Below are 22,828 nucleotides of genomic sequence, written 5' to 3' on the forward strand. Positions count from 1 at the left end.
TTTTGTGTTGTTAATTATAGGAGTTGTTTACATATTCTAGATAATAACCACTTATTAGATAAAATGGTCTGAATATTTTCTCCCATTTCGTTGGTTGCCTTTTCCCGGTTATTTCCATGCTTTTGTAGAAGTTCTTAAGTTTGATGTAGTCCCATTTATCTATTTTTGCTTTTGCTGCCTGTGCTTTTGGTGTCAGGTCCAAGAAAGTATTTGCCAACTTCAATATAATGAAGCCTTCCCTCTAAATTTTCTTCTATGAATTTTATAGTGTTAGGCCTCTTTTTTATAAAGGAGAATTTTAATCCTCTAAGTTCTGCAAACTTTCAAGGAACAAAAGGCCCATATTAATGTCTTCATTTTACTTGATTAATATAGGAGAACCAAAGTCGACTAACATAAAACATTCCAGTTTATAACAATAAGTAGAATATTTCAAACAATGAAAAATAAAAAGCATGAAATAAAAGCTCTGTAGTACATCTTCAAATGTTAAAACTACTTACTTCAATTTGGCAAGTCTGTCCCTGGTCTGATTAATTTCTTTTGATTTACTATGAAGCCAGTCTTCAAGCTGTTTTTTGTTGGGAAAATATCCTAACAGTGAAGTTAATTCATCACTGTGTCGAGATTTTATTTTCCTGATTTGTTCATCTTTGTCAGCCTATAGAAAAAATTTTATTTTTAATTTTTAAAAAAGATTTTATTTATTTATTTGATAGAGAGAGACACAGCGAGAGAAGGAACACAAGCAGGGGGAGTGAAAGGCAGAAGCAGGCTTCCACTGAGCAGGGAGCCCGATGCGGGGCTCGATCCCAGTACTCTGGGATCATGACCTGAGCCGAAGGGAGACACTGAACGACTGAGCCATCCAGGTGCCCCATAAAAAAATTAAAAAAAAAATAAATAAATAAAGTCCAAGATCTCTACATTGTATCAAGAACAAAAATAAATTCTAATTTACAACTCTGAGATCAAGAGTTACATGCTCTACCAACTGAGCCAGCTAGGTGGCTCAGAACAAAAATAAATTCTAGACTAAAATTCTAGGCTTAAAAAATAAAACAATGAACATGAAAGAAGAAAATGCAAAATTCTTAGTCTCACAGTGGGAATTGCCCTTCCGTGCCATAAGAGAAAAAGTAACAAGTCTGACAATAGTAAAAATTAAAACTTCTACATGACATGTGATAAATATTAATAGCAATGGGCACATGTATATATATGTCAGTATTATTTTCTGGAATTAGAAAATAGTTTTTCTAAGCACCAAAGTCTTATTTTATAGAATATTAAGCTCACTTAACTTCTAAAATACAATACCAACACCATCTAAGTATTTTGTAGTGCATCCCTTACAAACGTAAATTTTTTTAACACCGAAACTATAATTAGAACAAAAAGAAAGGTCATACTTTGTCTCTGGTCAGCATCTCCATCTGGGTGCGTGTTGTTGTATGATAGTTTAACTGTTCCATCTCCTGGTCCAATTTACGCAAGGTCCTGTCTAGGTCTGCTTTCTCATTTTGAAGGCTTATTACTTCTGTTTTTAGAGCTTCTACATTGCTGTTTTTCTCAGCCTTGCTTAGCTCACGTTCCTTATTAATAATTCAAACACACAAGTTTATATGTTTTGTGTTAAAATAATGAAAAAATGTATTAGAAATCAACTACTCCTCAGAATGATCAAGATATTACTGTTTACTTTTATCCTAGAAGAGAAAAAGCACGGATTTTTAAGGAAAATCTTATAATGTTATCTTACTAAGTTATAATGGCAGAGAAATCTGAGAAAAATACATCCAAATGTACAGTTTAGTAACTCTTTGGTTGGTATGTAAGTATTCATCAGGTACCCACGTAAACATACTACATTGCCTGGCATTTAGAGAACATGAAATAGGGTGATGGTAAAGCACTCGTTAGAGCACTCTAACGAGTTAGAGTGCTCTAACGAGTGCTTTACCATCACAAGGCAATGTGATGGGAAACTGTGACAAACTGATAAACTGACAAAAATGTATGCTAGATGCTAAGTTACAGAGCAAATTGAAATGTTTACTTAAATTATCAAGATGGGTTCTGGGAGGGAAATCTACCGAGCTTTAGGATACCTACTTTGGTGGCACACATGTGAAGGAAGGGGAAAGATCAGAAACAAGGAAGAGAATTTGGATATTTGTAAAGTAGATGGTCTAGGAAAATTTCTACCACACATAAAGTGATAACATAGCAAGAATCATGTAAAATCTACAGTGTGTGGAACCTAGAGCAAAAATCCTTTTTTTTTTTTTTTTTTTTTAAACTTAGGTAAGTGGTTCTTAACCAAGGTACTCCTAACAATCACCTGGTTTTGTTTGGAACATACATTTCTAGTCCCCACTCTAGAGAGAACATGAAGGAGTGGGGTGAGGGCAAAAGGAGAAGCAGACTCCCCACTGAGCAGGGAGCCCGATACAGGGCCTGATCCCAGGACTCCAGAATCATGACCTGATCTGAAGGCAGACGCTTAACCGACTGAGCCACCCAGGTGCCCTCAAGCCTATGTCTTTTTTAAAAGCTTCTTACATAATTCTAATTTTCAATCCACCCACTTCCAGAATCAAAGTGTTGGTATGATTATGAAATTCAGATGTTTTCATTTTGAATGACATTCATAGACAAGGTTGATGTTTTTATTGAAATGCCATAATCTTAAGATTAGCAACAGATAATATACTTCAGAATATAAGATTCTAAACATTTTACACATTAAAGTTATTAGATTACTCAAATAATATCTTACAGCTTTTGAGAGCTCCTGGTCTAGTTCAAGAATCCTGTCTGAAGATCCTTCCAACTGCTGTAATTCATGCTTCACATTTCTCAGCTCATTCTGCTTCTTAGTTAGGATTTCTGATTTTAGCTCAATTATTCTTCCCAGTCCAGTTTTCTTATCCCTTATTTCATCTATCTGTTTTTGTTTCAGAGTCTCTTTTTCTGCAAAGTCATTCTACATATAAGAAGAATGAACATTAACAATTTTTTTCACTGAACCATTTATTAGTAAAGTTTCTTGAATACAAAATTAACACCTGCACACTAAGAAAAATAGAGCAAAGTACAAAAAAGTACAATAACCATCACCCAAAGATAACCATTATTAACCATGAGCAAACTTTTTCTTTATGATTACCTTTAAAAAGAAATTTTGGAAGACAAATACTGCATGCTCTCACTTATATTGTGGAATCTAAAAACAAAACAAACCCCAAAATAAACAAACTCAAATAAAAGAAATCAGACTTGTGGTCACCAGAGGTGGAAGGTGGGAGGAGGGAGAATTGAAGGAAGGTGGTCAAAAGGTTCAAATTTCTAGTTTTAAGTACTACAGATATAAAGTATATCATGATGACTACCACTAACACTGTCATATGATACATAGGAAAGTTGTTAAGGAAGTACATTCTAATAGTTCTTATTACAAGGTAAATATATATTCTTTTCTTTTATTGTATCTACATGAGGAAATGGGTTTTAGCTGAGCCCACTGTGGTAATCATTTCATAATATATGTAAACCAGTCCATCGTGCCATATGCCTTACACATTGAATGGTACCTGTTAATTATCTCGGTAAAACTGGAAGAAAAGAAAAAAAAAAAGAAATGTAACAAAATCAAATTTAAAATGTAGTCTGTATTTTCTTCATATTTTTATCCTTAAAAATTTTAGAAATTTGCTCCCATAAAGGTTTTTTCTATCTCAAAAAGATTCTAGCCTAACACTAACCTGAAAATTTGACAATATGAGGTCCATCCCAAAATTAAAACGGTGTAACTAGAGAATCTGATACAAACCAAAGAATATAGCAATATTTACCATCAGCTGGCTGGCAATTTCTGCTTCCCCTTCTTGCCTCTCTCTCACAAGTTTGTGAAAATTTTTAATATGTCTTTCACTGAATGGTCCACGTTCAAAGCCATCCAATTCTAGCTGTGTTGCCAAAGACTGAATTAATGAATCTCTAGCTTGGATATGTTCTTGATGGCGATCCGCCTGTAGCTGCAAACGACCTTTAGAACACACAACCATAATAATTCAATTTTCAAGTGTTTTTTTAAATTAAAAGAACTGTACATTCATAAGCAGCAGAATCTCCTATGAACTTTGCCCAGTTCACCCTGGTAACTGGTTTTGTGACATAATAAATAATATGTATTTGGTTTTTGTCTTTGGTTCCTGGCACAAACTGCCTAAAACTCTTAGAATTCCTGAGTGATACAGGTGAAAGGAGCATCTTTTGTTACTCATTCTTAGTCCTTTTCAGCAAACTGGAGTTTATTCTAATGCAGTGACCCTTCCAACAATGGGAGCTGGTGCTCAAATGAACCAACAATGGGATCAGAGAGTAGGAACTTTCAGTACCCACCTCCTCAACTCTACAGAGCAGCTGAAGATTAAGTTCAATCACCAATGGTTAATGATTTATTCAACCATGCCCATATAACGGAACTTCCATTAGAATGCTGAACAACAGAATTCAGAGACCTTACAGGTTGGTAAAAACATCAAGGTGCTGGTTCATGTGTGAGTGATGCACACGGAGAGGGTATGGAAGCTGAAGACCCTTCTGCAAACCTTGCACTAAGTATCTTTTCCATCTGACTGTTCCTGAGTGGTATCCTTTATAATAAACATAAAAAGTTTCCTTAAGTTCTATGAATGATTATAGCAAATTACTGAGTCTTGGAAAGGGTTTGTGGGGACTCCTGATTTACAGTCAATTGATCAGAAGTGTAGGTGACACACAACTTGGGACTTGCAACTGGAATCTGAACTGGGTAGGCAGTTTTGTGGGACTACACAAGTAAAGCACTGACTCCAGATAATTAGTGTCAGAACGGAATTCTCTCTGCCCAAAACTGGAGGATTGCCTGGTGTGGAAAAACACACACCTTGCGTCAGAACTGTTGTAAGAAAAGACAGTGCTTCCTTTAGTAATACTTTGCAATACTATAGTATAATTTCACAGTCAGGATACTGACATTGATACAATCCACCAGTTTTATTCAGATTTCCCCAGGGTTACTTTTTATCTATTTGTCTATATTAAGTTCTACATAATATAATCAACTGTGTTAGTTCATATCTCCACCATGACAGTGAACATTAATGAACAGTTCAAATACCACAATAAGCTTCTGTATCCATAATCCTTTTTTTTTTTTAAAGATTTTATTTATTTATTTATTTGACAGAGAGAGAGAAATCACAAGGAGGCGGGGTGGGGGGAGCAGGCTCCCCGCTGAGCAGAGAGCCTGATGTGGGGCTCCATCCCAGGACCCTGGGATCATGACTTGAGCCGAAGGCAGAGGCTTTACCCCACTGAGCCAACCAGGCACCCCACCATAATCTTTTATAATCATACTTACGTGGGTTTTTTGCTCTTGTCGCTTTTTACAACCATAAACATACCTAATCTTCCTCCTGTTCCTCCTCCTGCTCAATAACCCTGGCAACCACAAATCTGTTCTGACATTTCAGAAATGTTATATAAATGGAAACATACTGTGTATTATCTTTTTACGTTGGCTTTTTTCACTCTATATAATTTCTTGGAGATTCATAATTCATGCAGAAAAAGCGTAATATTATAATAGGAAAAAAGACCAAATTAACGTTTTGTCTTACCCTGCTCAACAAGCAGTTCTGATTTTTCCTGATTGAGAAGCCTTGATTCTTTATTTAACTTTTCCAGTTCACGCTGACAGTCTACCAGTCTCCTTTCTTTCTCCCTTACTGTTCTCTGGTGATTATGATATAAATCATTTAGTTGCTCATCAGTCCCTTGAAAAACCTGTGCAGAGAACCAAAATAAAAGCTTTAATGAATAAATAAAACAAGTTATCACTCTGAAGTACAAAATATGAACCAAAGCTTATTCAATATCCTTCCCTTTAACATATACATGGAAATAACACAAACATCAAGATTTGTATATTTTTTTGAAATATGAGTGGCAAAATGGATTCAAATGAGGTTCATTTTAATAATCTCAAAATTTTGAAAAATGAAATTCTACCACCACAAACCTTTTCCATTTTCTGTTCCAGTTCACTATTATCTTTCTCCATTTGCTTCTTCCGGCTATCCAAGGCTTTAATTTCATTGTCAAGTCTCATTATTTTAGAGAGGTTTTGTTCAATTTCTTTTAGACGATTCTGAAAATAAACCAATACTCTACATAAATTTCACTACAGTTTACACTGCAAATGAATGAAAAGAAGTCAGATGTCCTGGCTAGGTACTTAGTAATAAGTGATCTCTCTCACTTAATGCTAACGATGCTATAAATTATAGGAGGCATAGAGAAACCAAGGATAAGAGACATTAAAAAATTTGCACAGCTCCTAAGAGTTACTAAGGAAAAAAAAAATAATTAAACCCCACTTCTAACTTCAAAAGCCCACATCTTGCACTCATGCCTCCCACAAAAGTCATTCATTCATTGGGTAGAATCACATTATGTATAGTACCACATTATAAAAACTTAAATCTTTAATAGGCTATTTTTAAAAAATAGAACTACTGTGTGAGCTAGAAACTTATCTTGAGTCATAAGTACATTCTGAGGCTGAAGGCAAAATTTACATGAAAATCTGTATTTTGATTCAAAGGCTGCTCAAGCCCAGAGAACTCTGAACATATGAAGTGTAACAAATGATTTCACTGGCTGGCTTCTAGGGAAAGCTGGTGGCCTAATCTCCTAGAAATATGAGCAACCAGACTCAGTGTTCTCTCCCTGGAGTGGCACTGACGATATTCTTCTAATGTTTGCCTCTATAATTCCAAGGCTGACCAATTCCTCTTCTGAGATAATTTCAGAACCTAATTTATTAAACTACCACACAATTAGAGTGCTTAGGTGTCAACTGTAAGGTTTCACTGCTGCACCATAATGCACCCTTAACTTTAATGTCATTTAATAAAATTATAGTAATAGCCTATTTTGTGATTTGTATATTAACAAGCAGCACATAATCACCCTAAAAACAGGAACTTTGTTCACTAACATATCCCCCCACACATTTAACTGATCTTCACTATGTTAGCTAAATGGAAGAATGAGTAATTTCACCAATAATAACTCATAACTGTCACTGACTGAATGCCTACTATATTGAAAACACTGTGTGAAATGCTGCTATACATCCACTCTAACCCTTATGAGATTACTTCCTTAAGCAGAAGACTTGGAGGACTCAACGTGTCTAAAGTCACATTCTTAATGGATAATAGCTAAGATTGGAACGGTTAAGGCTCTGAGTGCTGTAACAAGGTTAAATCTCAACTTTACCTTGCACCATAATAAAAAGTAACCTGAAATGAAGCATATACTTAAATATTAGAACATAAACTATAAAACTTCAAGAAGAAAACACAGAAGAAAATCTGTGTGATTTTGGGTCAGGCAAAGATTTCCTAATTAGGAAAACAAATTGTACAAGAAAAAAATGATAAACTGGATTTCAACAAAATTAAAAACTGCTGCACTTGGAAAAGTAGTTAATAAAATACAGTATTTGCAAAACACTTATATGATTAGGGCTTGCATCCACGATAAAAAGAAATCTCACAGCCCCATAATAAGACAAAAATCCCATTCAAAATAAGCAAATATCTGAATAGAAACTTAGAAAAAGAAGATATGGTAAACACATGAAGATACTTAACATCCATAAGCATTAGAAAAATGAAACTACAATGAAAAAAACTACAATAAAAAAAAACACTTAGAGATACTATCATGCATCTACTACAATGGCTAAAATAAAAAAGACTGACAATACTAAGTATCGACAGGATAAAGAGCATCTATACTCTTAGACGTTGTTGGCAGGACTACAAAACGGTATAGCCACTTTCAAACTTAGTTTGGCAGCTCATAAAGTTAAACATATACTTCCATATAACCTAGCAACCCACAAGGAAGTTACTCAAGAGATGGGAAAAGATATCTTGAAAAGCCTATATACCAAAGTTTATAGCCATTTTATTCCTAATAGCTAGAAGCTGGAAAGAGCCTAATATCCATCAACTAGGGAATGTATGAATGAATTATAATATATCCACACAGTTTACCCTCAACAAAAAAATAAATTAACTACTCATACATGCAACAATACAGGTAAGTTAAAAAGGTCAAGCTAAGAACCAGAAACAAAATGCTACCTAATATATGATTCCATTTATAAGACATTCTGGAAAAGGCAAAACTATGACCTAACACATCGGTGGTTACCAAGAGCTGGGAGTAGAGGGAGGGACTACAGACAAACTTGAGAGAACTTTTTGGGGTAAGGCAGGGGATGTTCTGTATCTTAACTACAGTAATGCTGTAGTTAAGCTACTGTATGCATTTGCCCAAACTCATCAAACTACATACTTTACAATAGGCAGATTTTACTATATGTAAATTATAGTTCAATAAATCTATCTCAAAAAAAAAAAAAAAAGTACGGGCTTGGGATTCAGAGCGGTCTGGACTCAAATCATGGTTCTACACTATACTTGTAATGTGAACACCTGAGCCTCAGTTTTCTTGCCTATGAAACATCACAGGGTTACTACAGGGCTTCCATAATGCATTTTAAAGCATTCTTATCAATGACTAGCATATAGCAGACAATCAATAAATGGGACGATTCATACCACTTGTGAAAAAAATCCTGCGTTCTGAAAATACCTTTTAAGCAGTTTAACAAAGAGACCAGACTGATTCTTATAAGCCCTGGATGCTAACACCTCAGTTATGGTACTACACTCAGAAACTTCTTGACTTCTATCACGGCTTCTCACCAGTATTAACTTTATCTGGGCTTGGATCTATTGTGATACCTCTTCATTCTTTAAATCTAGCCAGTCCACCAGATCCTGAATATTCCTTCTTTGAAATCTGATTTGTCTTAATTTATTTTAATTCCACTGTCGTTCACATATAGTCCTATAAAAATCTGTTCCGTCCCCACAGCACAAACTCCAGGTTCTATTCTCAGAGCACACCACTAGTAAAAGACGCCAGGACAAATAGAAAGACAACAAAAAATACAGCAGAGTATTTAAAGCTTAAGTGTCAGTGTGAAATGAGACAATGAAGAAGTTGGGTTATCAGCTATACAAGAGCCATGAACTTCTGTGTGGAAGAAATAAGTGTGCCAGAAGGTGTTTTCTGAATTCAACAAGTTACTCAAGCAATTTCCACCGAAGACAAAACAAAGCCAAGGTCAGGATAGAATGTGGTGGGATGAAAATAAAGTCGTTTATGACAGAATTCCTAAAGACAAAGAATCTATAAAAATGAGAAAGTATGAGTGCAGTATTGAAATGTAGTGGTCTCTAGATGGCTCCTGTGTGGGTGATTTGACTCAAACCTTATGTTTACTTCCATGGAGGGAAGAAACCTAACTTTGTATATCAGAGCTAAAATAAAACAAAGCAAAACAAACCTTTGAAATCACGCAGTTAATAAATATTTACTGAACCTCCTGCAATGTGTCAGGCACTGGGCTAGACTATGAGGACACAGAGAATAAAAAAATTTTTTTCAGAGAATAAAATTAAACTCATGGAGAACTAGTCAAAATAAACACAAATAAAGAAATAATGTATGTATGTGATGAATCACTAAATTCTATTCCTGAAACCAGTATTACATTACACATTAATTAACTAGAATCTGAATAAAAACTTGAAGAAAAAAAAAAAGAAAGACCTCACTATTTGCTATAGCCTTAGTTAGAATCCTGGCATTACTCAACAAATATTAGTTATCATCTCTTTGCCATACCTACACATTCTTTCCAAATGTTCCATTTCAACTATATGGATTTCCTTGATAATGTTCAAGAACAGCTTGCTTTTCACTGTCCCTGTATCTTTAATAACCTACCCATTTATGATCAACAAAGTCATACCCCCAATTCATTCCAATGTAATCCTCCCTGGCCATCTCAGAAATTCTCTTATTCCTCCTTACGCCTCTTATCTTTTTCTACCTTATGTGTGCCTGTCATCTTTTTATCCATGCTGCTCCTAAAAAAGATAAAATGTGTTCCAATGTCTTGGTTATTACCAAATGTCTATACACAGTAATCATGATAACTCATCCTAACACTTATCATAATTTATCATTCTTTTGTCTATTAAACTAAATTCTAAACCTATTGGTTCTCTATAATCTGAATGCAATTCTTTTTCATTCATTTTCCCCTGGTTTACTTAACCTAGGCACTTCCTCACGTGATTCTGTTTTGGTAAGTCACATGTGTGAAAACAGACATAAAAATGTGGATGTAAATACATTTATATTGTATTTATACAAAAAAAGAGAAACTGCTAATAGGCTGTATCTGGAAGGTCAGAACCTCTTACTTTTCAACTCATATTTTTCTGTCATTTTTTTCCCACTGTGAGCACATGCTACTTTTTAAAAAATAAAAACACAAAAATACATAAAACACCTTTTACTCTGTTGAGTTTGATTTTTTTCCCCATCCTTTAAAGCCCAGTTCAGTCATCCCTCCTTCCTTCAAGGAAGGCTTGGGACAGATTTGTCTTTAAGACCATCCCCCCCTTTTTAGTAGCTTTTACTTAAGAGATTTCACACACAACATAATCCACTTGTTTGTGTTTGTGTATGTATGTTTAAGATTTTACTTATTAGACAGAGAGAGAGACAGAGCACAAGCAGGGGGTACGGCAGGCAGGAGAGGGAGAAGCAGGCTCCCCTCTGAGCAGAGAGCCTGATGTAGGCCTTGATCCCAGTATCCTGGGATCATGACCTTAGCCAAAGGCAGATGTTCAACTGACTGGGCCATCCAGGCTCCCGTAATTCACCTGTTTGAAGTGCACAATTTAACACTATTTAGTATACTCACAGAGTCGTGCAACATCACCATAACCTAATCTTAGGGTATTTCAACTTCCAAAAAGGGAGCTATGCCAATTAGCAGCAGTCACTGTTCATTCCTCTCTACTGCCTACCCTACAAAATCATTAATATATTTTCTGTCTCTATAGATTTGCCTATTTTGGACATTTCAAATAAATGGAATCATACAATACATGGTCTTTTGTCATTGACTCCTTTCACTTAATGTATTTTCGAGGTTCTTGCCTGTTGTAGCATATATCAGAACTTCATTACTTTTTATGGCTGAATAATATTCCAATGGAAGAATATGCCACATTGTACTTAGCAGTTCATGGACAACTGAGTTGTTTCCAACTTTGACTATTATGAATAATGCTGCTATGAACATCCCTATACAAGTTTTTGTGTAGGTATATTTTTAAATTTCTCTTGGGTATAAGAAATTTAAGGAGTAAAACTGCCAGATCATATGTTAATTCTATGTTTAACATTTCAAGGAATTGCTAAACTGTTTTCCAATGTCAGATGGACCATTTTACATTCCAACCAGCACATATGAGGGTTCCAATTTCTCCCGATCCTTATTAACAATAATTATATGTCTTTTTGATTTACAGCTACTCTGATGGGTGTGAGGTGGTATCTCACTGTGATTTTCATTTGTATGTTCCTGATGAATAATGATGTCAAACATCTTTTCATTTGTTTTTGGACACATAGAGACCTTCTTTAGAGAAATATCTATTTAGATCCTTTGCACATTTTTTTTTTTATTACTGAATTCTAAGAGTTTGTTACATACTCTGGAAAAAAGTTCCTTTTTAGATATATGTCTGGCAATTATTTTCTCTCTTTTTGTGGGTTGTCTTTTTGCTTCTCGATGATGTAGTTTGCAAAACAAGTTTTTTATTCTGAGGTCTACTTTTGTCCATTTTTTCTTTCCTCACTTATGCTATAGCTACCACCTTCAGCTCCTAAAAAAAACTATATATTTTAAACTTTATTATTCACATAGCTTTTCAAATTACTCCTTTGTGATCCCATCTTTTCAAAAAGTTTCCTTGTTTCTCCTAATAGATTTTAAGTTCTTTAAAAGAAAGGCCGAAGTTTTTGGCCTCATCATCCCCAAGAGCACCTGACACAGTGCTATGCAAAAAATCAATATTCACTAAAAAAATGCAGTAATGTCGATGGGTACTGGAACAGACACAAAACCAAAGCTTTTCCAGTTTACAATTCAAAAATCTATACCAGGAAATTAGAAGATGGCAATTGGAATAGGAGGACCCTAGGCTCGCCTCATCCTACACATACAAGCAGATAACTATCAAATCATCCTAAATACCCCAGAAATCTATCTGAAGTCTGGCAGAACAAACTCCACAACTAAAGGCAGAGAAGAAGTCACAGTGAAAAAGACAGGAAGTGTAGAGATGCAGTTTGGGAGAGAAAGGGATTATGGCCCCTGGGATGGGGAAGGAACAGCAGTCACAGAGAAGGGTGAGAAGATAGACTAACATGCAGGGAAGCACACAGAGAAAACAAATCCCCATAGCAATTGGCTTGACAAGTGAGAGGGTCTGAATCTTCTGAGTTCTTCCAACCAAGGGAGCATAAGTCCTGGAATTTTAAAGGTCAATGTGTTTGGCTCTGGGAAAGCTCAGAGGGCACTGGGGCTGCTCTTATTTTATGTGGGGCAAACAGGCAGTGGACATCCACCATGGAAACAGCAATTTGAAGAGTGCCTGGGGCACACAGTGCGGAGGCTGGTTAGTTGCTCCTTTCAGAGCATGTCCTTGAGAGGCAACATTCATTCAGAGACCGCTCTGGGAACAAAGGATCTGGCAGGCACCATTTCTACCACCATCCCTCAGCATAAGCAGAGAGCGATCTGCAGGAACCAGCCCAGCCCTGACACTTGCTACCTCACTCACTCACACCAAGCCATGCCCCCACACCCCAGTGGAACCTCTGCTCCCAGTCACCCTCCTCTCAGTCCCAGTGCAGCAGACCCCCTCCCCCAGAAGACTGGCCCAAATCCCTGCCAACACTGCATCTCCCAACCCAGGAGTTTTTCCAGAGCCTCGGTTCCAGTGGCAGCAGTGACAGACCTCATTTCACAAGCAGAACAGAGTACACCTAGTTAAAATGTGCCACAATCAGGCCAGGGACCCAACAATGCCCACAACAGGTAGAGACAGCCTCTGCAAATGATTGATTTGAAGGATAAAGTGGATACAAAAGCTGAGCACATGAAACACACATAGGAGATGCTCCCAGAAGCACCAGGCCCGAGACTACATTGCAGGACACATAGGACCTCTTCTTCATAAAAGCATTAGTCAAAAATAGGAAACATAGGGGTGCCTGGGTGGCTCAGGTCATGGTCTCAGGGTCCTGGGATTGAGCCCCGCACCGGGCTCTCTGCTCAGCAGGCAGCCTGCTTCCTCTCTCCCTCTGCCTACCTCCCTGCCTACTTATGCTCTCTCTCTGTCAAATAAAAATCTCAAAAAAAAAAAAAGGGAAACATAGCTGACTTTCCTGACACACAGTAACAGGCACAGAGACTTAGACAAAATGAGAACACAGAAATATTTGTCCCAAATCTAAGAACAGGAAAGGCCATAGCTAGGGATCTAAGTGAAACAGAAATATCCGTCAAATAAATAATAAAATAAATAAATAAATAAAAACTAAATAAAAGGGAGAAAAAAAGAATTATGCAAAATGAGGACAGACAGGGATGCCTGAGTGGCTCAGTCCATTGAGCATCTGCCTTTGGCTCAGGTCATGTTTCCAGGGTCCTAGGATCAAGTTCCACACTGGGCTCCTTACTCATCAGGGAGCCTGCTTTTCCCCCTGCATGCAGTGTTGGGGCCAGACGGGAAGGGAAACTCTTCAAGATGGCGGATACCCCAAAATGGCCGAGGTACCTGTCACCACCTCCACTCGGGACGCTGATAGACCAATGACCTGCTGACAGCTTGAGGCAGACTCTTACACCTCCCCTTTGGACTTCCCCAACCGAACCCAATACCCTTCAAACCCCAGAGTAGAAAGTCACTTTGACTGGTCGGATTACAATCCTTCCTTTGCATAGAGAAAGTCACTTTGACTGGTCCGATTACAATCCTTCCTTTGCATATGAGCCGACCAATAGGAAACCGTTCTGCTTTCCAACTTTATGTAAACCCCTATCACCTTGTCTTGGGTGCGACTTCCCCTTCCCCGACTCACTGCCCTCTTTTGGACTCACTCCCCTCTTTTGAGTGGCGGAACCTCGCCCGAGGGTACCTACAATAAAATCTGTTCTCGGACCCTTGCTTGCCTTGGCGGTCTCATTTCCATTTAGTTACTGAGAAACCTGACATGCAGCACCCCCTACTTCTGGTCGCTCTGACAAATAAATAAAATCTTAAAAAAAAAAAAGATAACAGACTTTGGGAACTCTGACTTCACCAAACATAATTGTAAGGACCTATTTAGAAATTGTCCCTGCTCCCCTTCCCCCAGGGGATTTACTTCGAGACAATTCCCGGAAATCAGCTCCAGGTAACAAAGCCCAGATACAAGGGTGGGTTAAGCCAGGTGGAGATATCTGATCAGTGGGGGTTTGCATACTGTCTCCCTGGTTACCAAGGAGTAGGGCCAGCCCTCTGGGAGCCTTTTGGCGCCAATCCTAATCAAGGTGTAATAGGCTGGTTCTAATGTCTACTAGGGTAAATTGTAATTCAATTGGTCACCTAGCATCACTGTGGAGTTTCCTGTGTGTATTACAATTTCACTGGTCACCTGTGAGTGGCCAGGCCCGACCGCATGGCCTTTGCCCTTAAAAGCCAGTCTGTGAGGGGTGCCTGGGTGGCTCAGTGGATTAAGCTGCTGCCTTCGGCTCAGGTCATGATCTCAGGGTCCTGGGATCGAGCCCCGCATCGGGCTCTCTGCTCCGTGGGGAGCCTGCTTCCTCCTCTCTCTCTGCCTGCCTCTCTGCCTACTTGTGATCTCTCTCTGTCAAATAAATAAATAAAATCTTAAAAAAAAAAAAAAAAGCCAGTCTGTGAAACAGAGAAGGGTCGCCCTCTCTTGTAAGAGGTGCGGCCCCAAACGTTCCGTTAGATTCTTGATGCTTGGCGCGAAATAAAGCCTTGCTTGACCTTCGCTTTATATCAGTCTCCCTCCTTTAATCACGGACCCATTATTGGGGCATAACAATAATAACATTTGTATTACAGGAATCCCAGAAGAAAAGGAGAGAGAAAATGGGGCAGAGAATTTATTTGAAGAAATAACAGCTGAAAACTCTTAATCCAGGGAAGGAAAAAAATGCCACATTCAGGAGGCACAGAGACCCCCCCCCAACAAAAACAATAAAAGGAGAGTCACACCATGATATATTGTAACTTAAAAAGCAAAATACTGATAAAGAAAAATAAATACTTAAAGCAGCAAGATAAAAGAAGACACTCACATAAAAAGGAAACTCCATAAGGCTACCACCTGATTTTTTTTTTAAATATTTTATTTATTTGACAGAAATCACAACTAGGCAGAGAGGCAGGCAGAGAGAGAGGAGGAAGCAGGCTCCCTGCGGAGCAGAGAGCCGGACGTGGGGCTTGATCCCAGGACACTGGGATCACGACCTGAGCCGAAGGCAGAGGCTTTAACCTACTGAGCCACCCAGGCGCCCCTACCACCTGATTTTTGAGCAGAAACTTTCTAAGCCAAAAAGGAGTGGTATGATATTTTCAAAGTGCTGAATGGGAAAAATCTATAGCGAAGAATACTCTAACCAGAAATGCTATCATTCAGAAAAAGAATGAGTTTCCTAGATAAGCAAAAACTGTAGTTTATGATCACTAACTCAGTCCTGCAATAGATATTAAAGGGGACTCTATGTGTGAAAAGACAAAAAAATGACAGTATGAAGATAGGAAACACAAAAGCAGGAAAAATAACTATTTCTGTAAAAAATAATCAGTCAAGAAATACACAAAATAAAAGAACTATAAGATATTATGACACCATGTACCTAAAACGTGGGGAGAAGACGACTAAAAATGGGTTCAAACTTAGATGACCATCAACTTAATACAGGCTGCTATATGTAGAAAAGATTATATACAAACCTAATGGTAACCTGATGGTAACAAATGAAAAAACACTAATAAATATCGGAAGAATAAAGAGAAAGAAATCCACATATATCACTAAAGAAAGCCAGTAAACATGAAAGAGAGAAAAATAAGAAAGGATCAGAGAAAATCTTCAGAAACAACCACAAGACAATAAAATGGCAATACATATTTATCAATAATTACCTTGAATGTAAATGGACTGAATGCTCTAATAAAAAAACACAGGGCTACAGAATGGATAAACAAAAACAAGACCCATCTATGTAACTGCCTACCAAAGACACATTTTAGACCTAAAGGCATCTGCAGATTGAAAGTGAGGGGATAGAGAAACATTTACCATGCAAATGAACCTCAAAAGAAAGCTAGGGTAGCAGTACTGATACTGGACAAAAAAGACTTTAAAACAAAGACTGTAATGAGAGACAAAGACACCATAAAATATAATAAAAGGGTCAATCCAACAAGAAGATGCAGAAATTGTAAATATTTATGCTCCCAACATGGGAGCACCCAAATACATCAAACAGTGGAAAACAAACGTAAAGGAGCTAATTGATAATAATACAGTAATAGTGGGGACTTTAATACTCCACTTACATCAATGGACAGATCATCTCAACAGAAAACGAACATGCAAACAATGTCTTTGAATGACACACCGAAACAGATTTGACAGACTCAGAACACTTCATCCTAATACACCAGAATACAGAGTTTTTTCAAGTGCACATGGAACATTCTCCAGAACAGATCATATATTAGGCCACAAAACATATCTCAAAAACTTCAGGAAGATCAAAATCATACATCTTTTCTGACCCCAAAGCTGTGAAACTAGACATCAACTACAAGAAAAAATGTGGAAAGAGCACTAAATACATGGAGGTTAAATAACATGCTACTAAAGAATGAATGGGTCAACCAGAAAATAAAAGAAACAAAAAAGTACCGGAGGGCTGCCTGACAGGCTCGGTTGGAGGAACTTGCCACTCCTGATCTCAGGGTTGTAAATTCAAGCCCTAAGCTAGGTGAAGAGATTATGTAAACAAACAAACAAACTTCAAAAAAAAAGGTACATCGAAACAAATGAAAATGAAACACAACAGTTCAAAATCATTGGGACACATCACAAGTTGTTCTAAGAGGGAAGTTTATAGCAATAGAGACCTATCTAAAGAAGCAATAGCAATAGCTCAAATAAACAACCTAATCTTACACCTAAAGGAGCAAGAAAAAGAAGAGCAAATAAAACCCAAGCAAACTCCCTCTCTTCTGCTCTTGATTTCTTTTTCTCCAACAAATAAATAAAACCTTACAAAAACAAAAAACCTCCCAATAAACAAAACTCCAGGACCACAGGGCTTCACAAATAAATTCTACCAAACATTTAAGGAAGCATTAATACCTATTCTTCTCAAACTATTCCAAAAAATTCAAAGGAAGGAAAACCCAAATTCATTCTATGATGTCAGCATTACCCTAACACCAAAACCAGATAAAGACACTATAAAAAAAAGAGAACTACAGGCCAATATCTCTGATGAACATACACACAAAAATCCTCAATAAAATACTAGCAAACTGAATCCAACAATACATTAAAAAAATCAGGGCACCTGGGTGGTTCATTCGATTAAAGTCTGCCTTCTGTCTCCCTCTGCCTCCTCCACACAGCTCAGGCTTTTTGTCTTCCTTCTCAAATAAATAAATAAAATCTTAAAAAAAAAAAAAAGAGCCATTCACCACAATCAAGTAGTATTTATTTCTGGATTGCAAGGGTGGTTCAGTATTTGCAAATCAATAGTGTGATGTATCACCATCATTAAGATAAAGAACTTTATGATCATTTCAATCGATGCAGAAAAGGCATTTGACAAATACTCATTCATGATAAAAACCCACAACAAAGTAGGTTTAGAGGGGACATACCTCAAAATAACAAAGGCCAGCTATGAAAAACACACAGCTAACATCATTCTTAATTGTATTTCTATACACCAAAAATGAAGCAGCAAAAAAAGAAACTAAGAAAATAGTCCCATTTACAACTGCACCAAAAATAAGACACCCAGGGGTAAACCTAACCAAAGAGGTGAAAGACCTGTACTCTGAAAAACACAAAATACTGAAGAAAGAAAATGAAAATGACACAAAAGGGCGCCTGGGTAGCTCAGTGGGTTAAGCCGCTGCCTTAGGCTCAGGTCAGGATCTCAGGGTCCTGGGATTGAGCCCCGCATCGGGCTCTCTGCTCTGCAGGGAGCCTGCTTCCCTCTCTCTCTCTCTCTGCTTGCCTCTCTATCTACTTGTGATCTCTCTCTGTCAAATAAATAAATAAATCTTAAAAAAAAAAAAAGAAAATGACACAAAAAAGTGCGAAGACATTCCATGCCCATGGATTGGAAGAACAAATACTGTTGAAATGTCTACACCACCCAAAGCAATCTACAGATTTAATGCAGTCCCTATCAAAATACCAACAGCATGGGGCGCCTGGGTGGCTCAGTGGGTTAAAGCCTCTGCCTTCGGCTCAGGTCATGATCCCAGGGTCCTGGGATAAAGCCCCACGTCCGGCTCTCTGCTCAACGGGAAGCCTGTGTTCCTCCTCTCTCTCTGCCTGCCTCTCTGCCTACTTGTGATCTCTGTCAAATAAATAAAATCTTAAAAAAAAAAAAACTAAAAAAAAAAAAAACAACAACCAACAGCATTTTCACAGAACTAGAATAAACAATCTAAAAATTTGTGTGTAATCACAAAAGACCTCAAAGAGCCACAGCAATCTTGAAAAAGAAAAGCAAAACCCGAGACATCGCAATTCTAGACTTCAAGTAATGCTACTGTTAGGTCCCCCCCAAAATGGGTACCCCAATAATGGGTCCGTGATTAAAGGAGCGAGACTGATACAAAGCAAAGGTCAAGCAAAACTTTATTTCACGCCAAGCATCAAGAATCAGACCCACCGTCAAACAGGGCAGTCGGGGTCACCCCTTACAGAGGAGGACCCCTCCCTGCTTTCTAGACTAACTTTTAAAGAGCAAAGGCCATGTGGTTGGGCCTGGCCACACACAGGTGGCTAACTGAATTACAATTCACCCCACAGTAACGGAAACTAGCCCATCACCTTGGTAGCTAGGAGACAGTGTGCACTCCCACTGATTGAATACCTTCACCTGGCCTGACCCACCCCTGTATTTGGACTTTGTTACTTGGGACTGGTTTCTGGGACTTGTTTTTAAGTAAGTTGGGGGGGAGGGCAGAGTCAATTTAAGTTTTACAACAAAATGGCAGTTCAACCGGAGTGGGGCTGCTCTGGCTGAATAGGCCCTTACACTACAAAGCTGAAGAAATCAAGACAATATCTTACTGGCACAAAAATAAACAAATAGGTCAACAGAACAGAACAGAAATCCAGAAATAAACTCCAATAATGTGGTCAATCAATCTTCGACAAAGCAGAAAAGAATATCCAAGGGGAAAAAGACTGTTCAACAACTGGTGCTGGGAAAACTAGTCAGCTACATGTGAAAGAATTACACTGGACTACTTTTTTACACCATACACAAAAATAAAATGGATTAAAGACCTAAATGTGAGGCTTTAAACCATAAAAGTCCTAAAAGACAGCACAGGCAGTAATTTCTCCGACACAGGGAATAGTGCCTTTTCTCTATACAGGTCCCTTTAGTGAAGGCAAACAAAAGCAAAAATAAACTACTAGGATTACATTGAAATAAAAAGTTTCTGCACAGTGAAAAGAAGTCATCAAAACTAAAACGTAACTTATGGAATGGGAGAAGATATTTACAATAACATATCCGATAAAGGGTTAGTATTCAGAACATACAAAAAACTGATACAACACCTGAAAAACAAATAATTCAATTAAAAAATAGGCATAATACATGAACAGACATTTCTCCAAAAAGACATCGAGATGGCAGACACATGAAAAGATGCTCAACATCACTGATCATCAGGGAAATGCAAATGAAAACTACAATGAGATACCATCTCACACTTGTGAGACTGAGTAAAAATCACAAGATCCACTTAGGATGTGGAGAAAAGGAACACTTGTGCAAGACCCTCTTCAGGATGCAGAGAAAAGGAACACTTGCACACTACTGGTGGGAATGCAAACTGGGGCAGCCACTCTGGAAAACAGTATGGAGTTTCCTCAAAGTTAAAAATAGTACTACTACCTTATGATCCAGCAACTGCACTACTGGGTATTACCCAAAGTGTACAAGAACACTAATTCAAAGGGATACATGCACCCCTAATGTTTACAGCAGAATTATTTACAATGCTAAGATATGGAAGCAGCCCAAGTGTCCATCAACTGATGAATGCATAAAAGATGTGATATATAGACAATAGACTGTAATTCAGCCATAAAAAGGAAAGAAATCTTGCCATTTGCAACAACATGAATGGAATTACAGTATAATGTTAAGTGAAACAAGTCAGAGAAAGACTAATTTCACTCATACATGGACTTTTTTAAAAGATTTTATTTATTTATTTGACAGAGAGATCACAAGTAAGCAGAGAGGCAGGCAAAGGGAGAGGGGGAAGCAGGCTCCCTGCTGAGCAGAGAGCCTGATGCAGGGCTCGATCCCACCTGGGATCATGACCCCTGGGATCATGACCCGAGCTGAAGGCAGAGGCTTTAACCCTTTGAGCCACCCAAGCACCCCCAGACTCTTTCTTTTTAAAAAAGATCTTATTTGACAGAGAAAGAGAGAGAAAGAGCAAACACAAGCAGGGGTAGCTGCAGAGGGAGAGGGAGAAACAGGCTCCCCACTGAGAAGGAAGCCAAATGTGGGGTTCGATCTCAGGACCCTTAGATCATGACCTGAGCAAAAGGCAGAGGCTTAACTGAATGAGCAACCCACGTGCTCCAAGAAACAGCCTCTTTACTACAGAGAGAACATGCTGATGATTACCAGAAGGGAAGTAGGTGGGAGGATAGGTGAGACAGATGATGGGGATTAAGGAATACCTTTGTCATGATGATCAACAGATGATTAAAATAAAAACCTTTTAAAATCAATGAATCTATAATTATTTTAAAAAATCTATACCAGTATTTAGAGATGCATTTTAAGAGCCAAATCAGTTAACTTCTAAATAACTTTACAATTCTACTATTTGAAACCTAGAAAATAGCCATTTTCAAGCATGCTCTTATTGCTCTTACTTATTTAGGCTTAGGAACACTTTAAGAGCAAGGACATCACTGTAGTACTTGTAGACCCAAGCACAGTATACACTGTATACCCCTCACACACAGGAAACACTCAATAAATGTTTAGGAAGTGAACATTTTTATTTAGTCTTTATGGCTTTCCTATAAACCACAAGAGTTTAGAGAACTGTCAAATATATCAACATGTTATATATCAGTTCCAAATTTTATGCAATGTCAAGAATGTCCTGCAAATTAGAAAAAATTTCCTGGAAAGATGTTAATTAAAAAAAAAATTCCTTAAGAATATAGTAATGCCTAAAGTTGGGTTATTATTTAACAACCAAAGATCTACATCAGTAACTTAGTATCATGGTATGAATTTGTTTACTCTCAAATCCAAGCTCTTTGGGCAATTCTAAGACAAATCATCCAATATAGAGAACTAAGATACTAACCATAACATTACAGAGTATCTGATACTTTAAGAAATATACATAACATACAAATTTATATAAAAATAAGGTGCTTTAGGGGCACTACCGGAATAAAAGGTGACCTTCCTATTATAAAAGAAATCAAATTACCTTCAATGGATCAAGTTCGTTCTCATAGGATTTGACAATTTCCTTTGACGATGTTAACTGAGCTTCCTTACTAGTAATCTGGTCACGTATCTCACAAGCTTTTTCCTTATTTTGCTTCAAATATTTTAGTTCTGTTTGACATTCTTTTACTTTCTGACCTTGTGTCTGACGTACCTGCCGAAGTGTTTCCAAGGCTTTAATGTACCTTTGGAGATGTTAAATAAAAATCAAACTTCTGTCAAAGGGAATTACAGTAGATTCAAACAAGGCAATATTACAAAGTTGTTAAGATGACATTTACAAAGAGTTATTAGTGACTTAGAAAATGCTTACGATATAATGGTAAATGAAAAAGTTACATATAAATTATCAACCCAGTCAATAAAGAAGTACAGAATGAAAACTGAAAGGAAACATGCTCAGTGGTTGCTACTGGATGACAGGTAGTAACTGATGATTTTTTTAAAATTTTTAAAACATTTTCTCTTTTAAAAAAGAAGCATCCAAATTGCAACCACAGCTCAATAACTTAATGGGTTATCAAGTCTCACAAAAGGTTACAAACCTTGTTGCTGAAAAAATCTCATCAAATTTTTGCTTCAGAGCCTTCCCTTCACTTAGAGGCCAATTAGAGTCTTCTTGGTGACAAAAAATGACATTATTTAGCACAGACTTGGAAACCCCAAGAGAACTTATCATCTCTCGGTCAATTTCTGCACACTTAGAGCTGAGACTGACCTTCTCACCATGCCTATAGAAAACAAAAAATGAGAACTTATGTAAACAAACAAACAAAAACACCCTCCATTTGTACCTATTTAATCATTCCTTTACACTGTACTTGTAAAAAAAAGAAAAAAGAAGAAGGAAAAAAGAGACCTTCATCCCTCCCGTTACAAATTCCTCATGGTAAAAAGTTTAACTCTTAAATGATTCAGCAATTCAATGATGGAAAGTGTGTAAAACAGGGCAGGACAGGAAATGATGCCAGAATTAAATTTTTTACG

At 37.4% G+C, this 22,828-nt stretch overlaps 1 protein-coding gene across 3 annotated transcripts in view; it reads right to left on the bottom strand.

Annotated features, from left to right (window-relative positions):
- Nucleotides 1-22,828, bottom strand: part of RAD50 (RAD50 double strand break repair protein) — a 91,443-nt gene that overhangs the window by 37,810 nt on the left and 30,805 nt on the right. For all 3 annotated transcript variants that reach the window (XM_046000452.1, XM_046000450.1, XM_046000451.1), the window contains exons 4-11: nt 22,387-22,572; nt 21,822-22,026; nt 6,071-6,199; nt 5,670-5,835; nt 3,858-4,051; nt 2,783-2,989; nt 1,413-1,595; nt 504-661 (exon numbers count right to left, since the gene is read on the bottom strand). In XM_046000452.1, coding sequence (XP_045856408.1) covers nt 504-661; nt 1,413-1,595; nt 2,783-2,989; nt 3,858-4,051; nt 5,670-5,835; nt 6,071-6,199; nt 21,822-22,026; nt 22,387-22,572 — 1,428 coding nt within the window. The remainder of the gene's footprint in view (nt 1-503; nt 662-1,412; nt 1,596-2,782; nt 2,990-3,857; nt 4,052-5,669; nt 5,836-6,070; nt 6,200-21,821; nt 22,027-22,386; nt 22,573-22,828) is intronic.

The sequence above is a fragment of the Meles meles genome, chromosome 3, assembly GCF_922984935.1.
Source record: "Meles meles chromosome 3, mMelMel3.1 paternal haplotype, whole genome shotgun sequence".
Taxonomy (NCBI): domain Eukaryota; kingdom Metazoa; phylum Chordata; class Mammalia; order Carnivora; family Mustelidae; genus Meles; species Meles meles.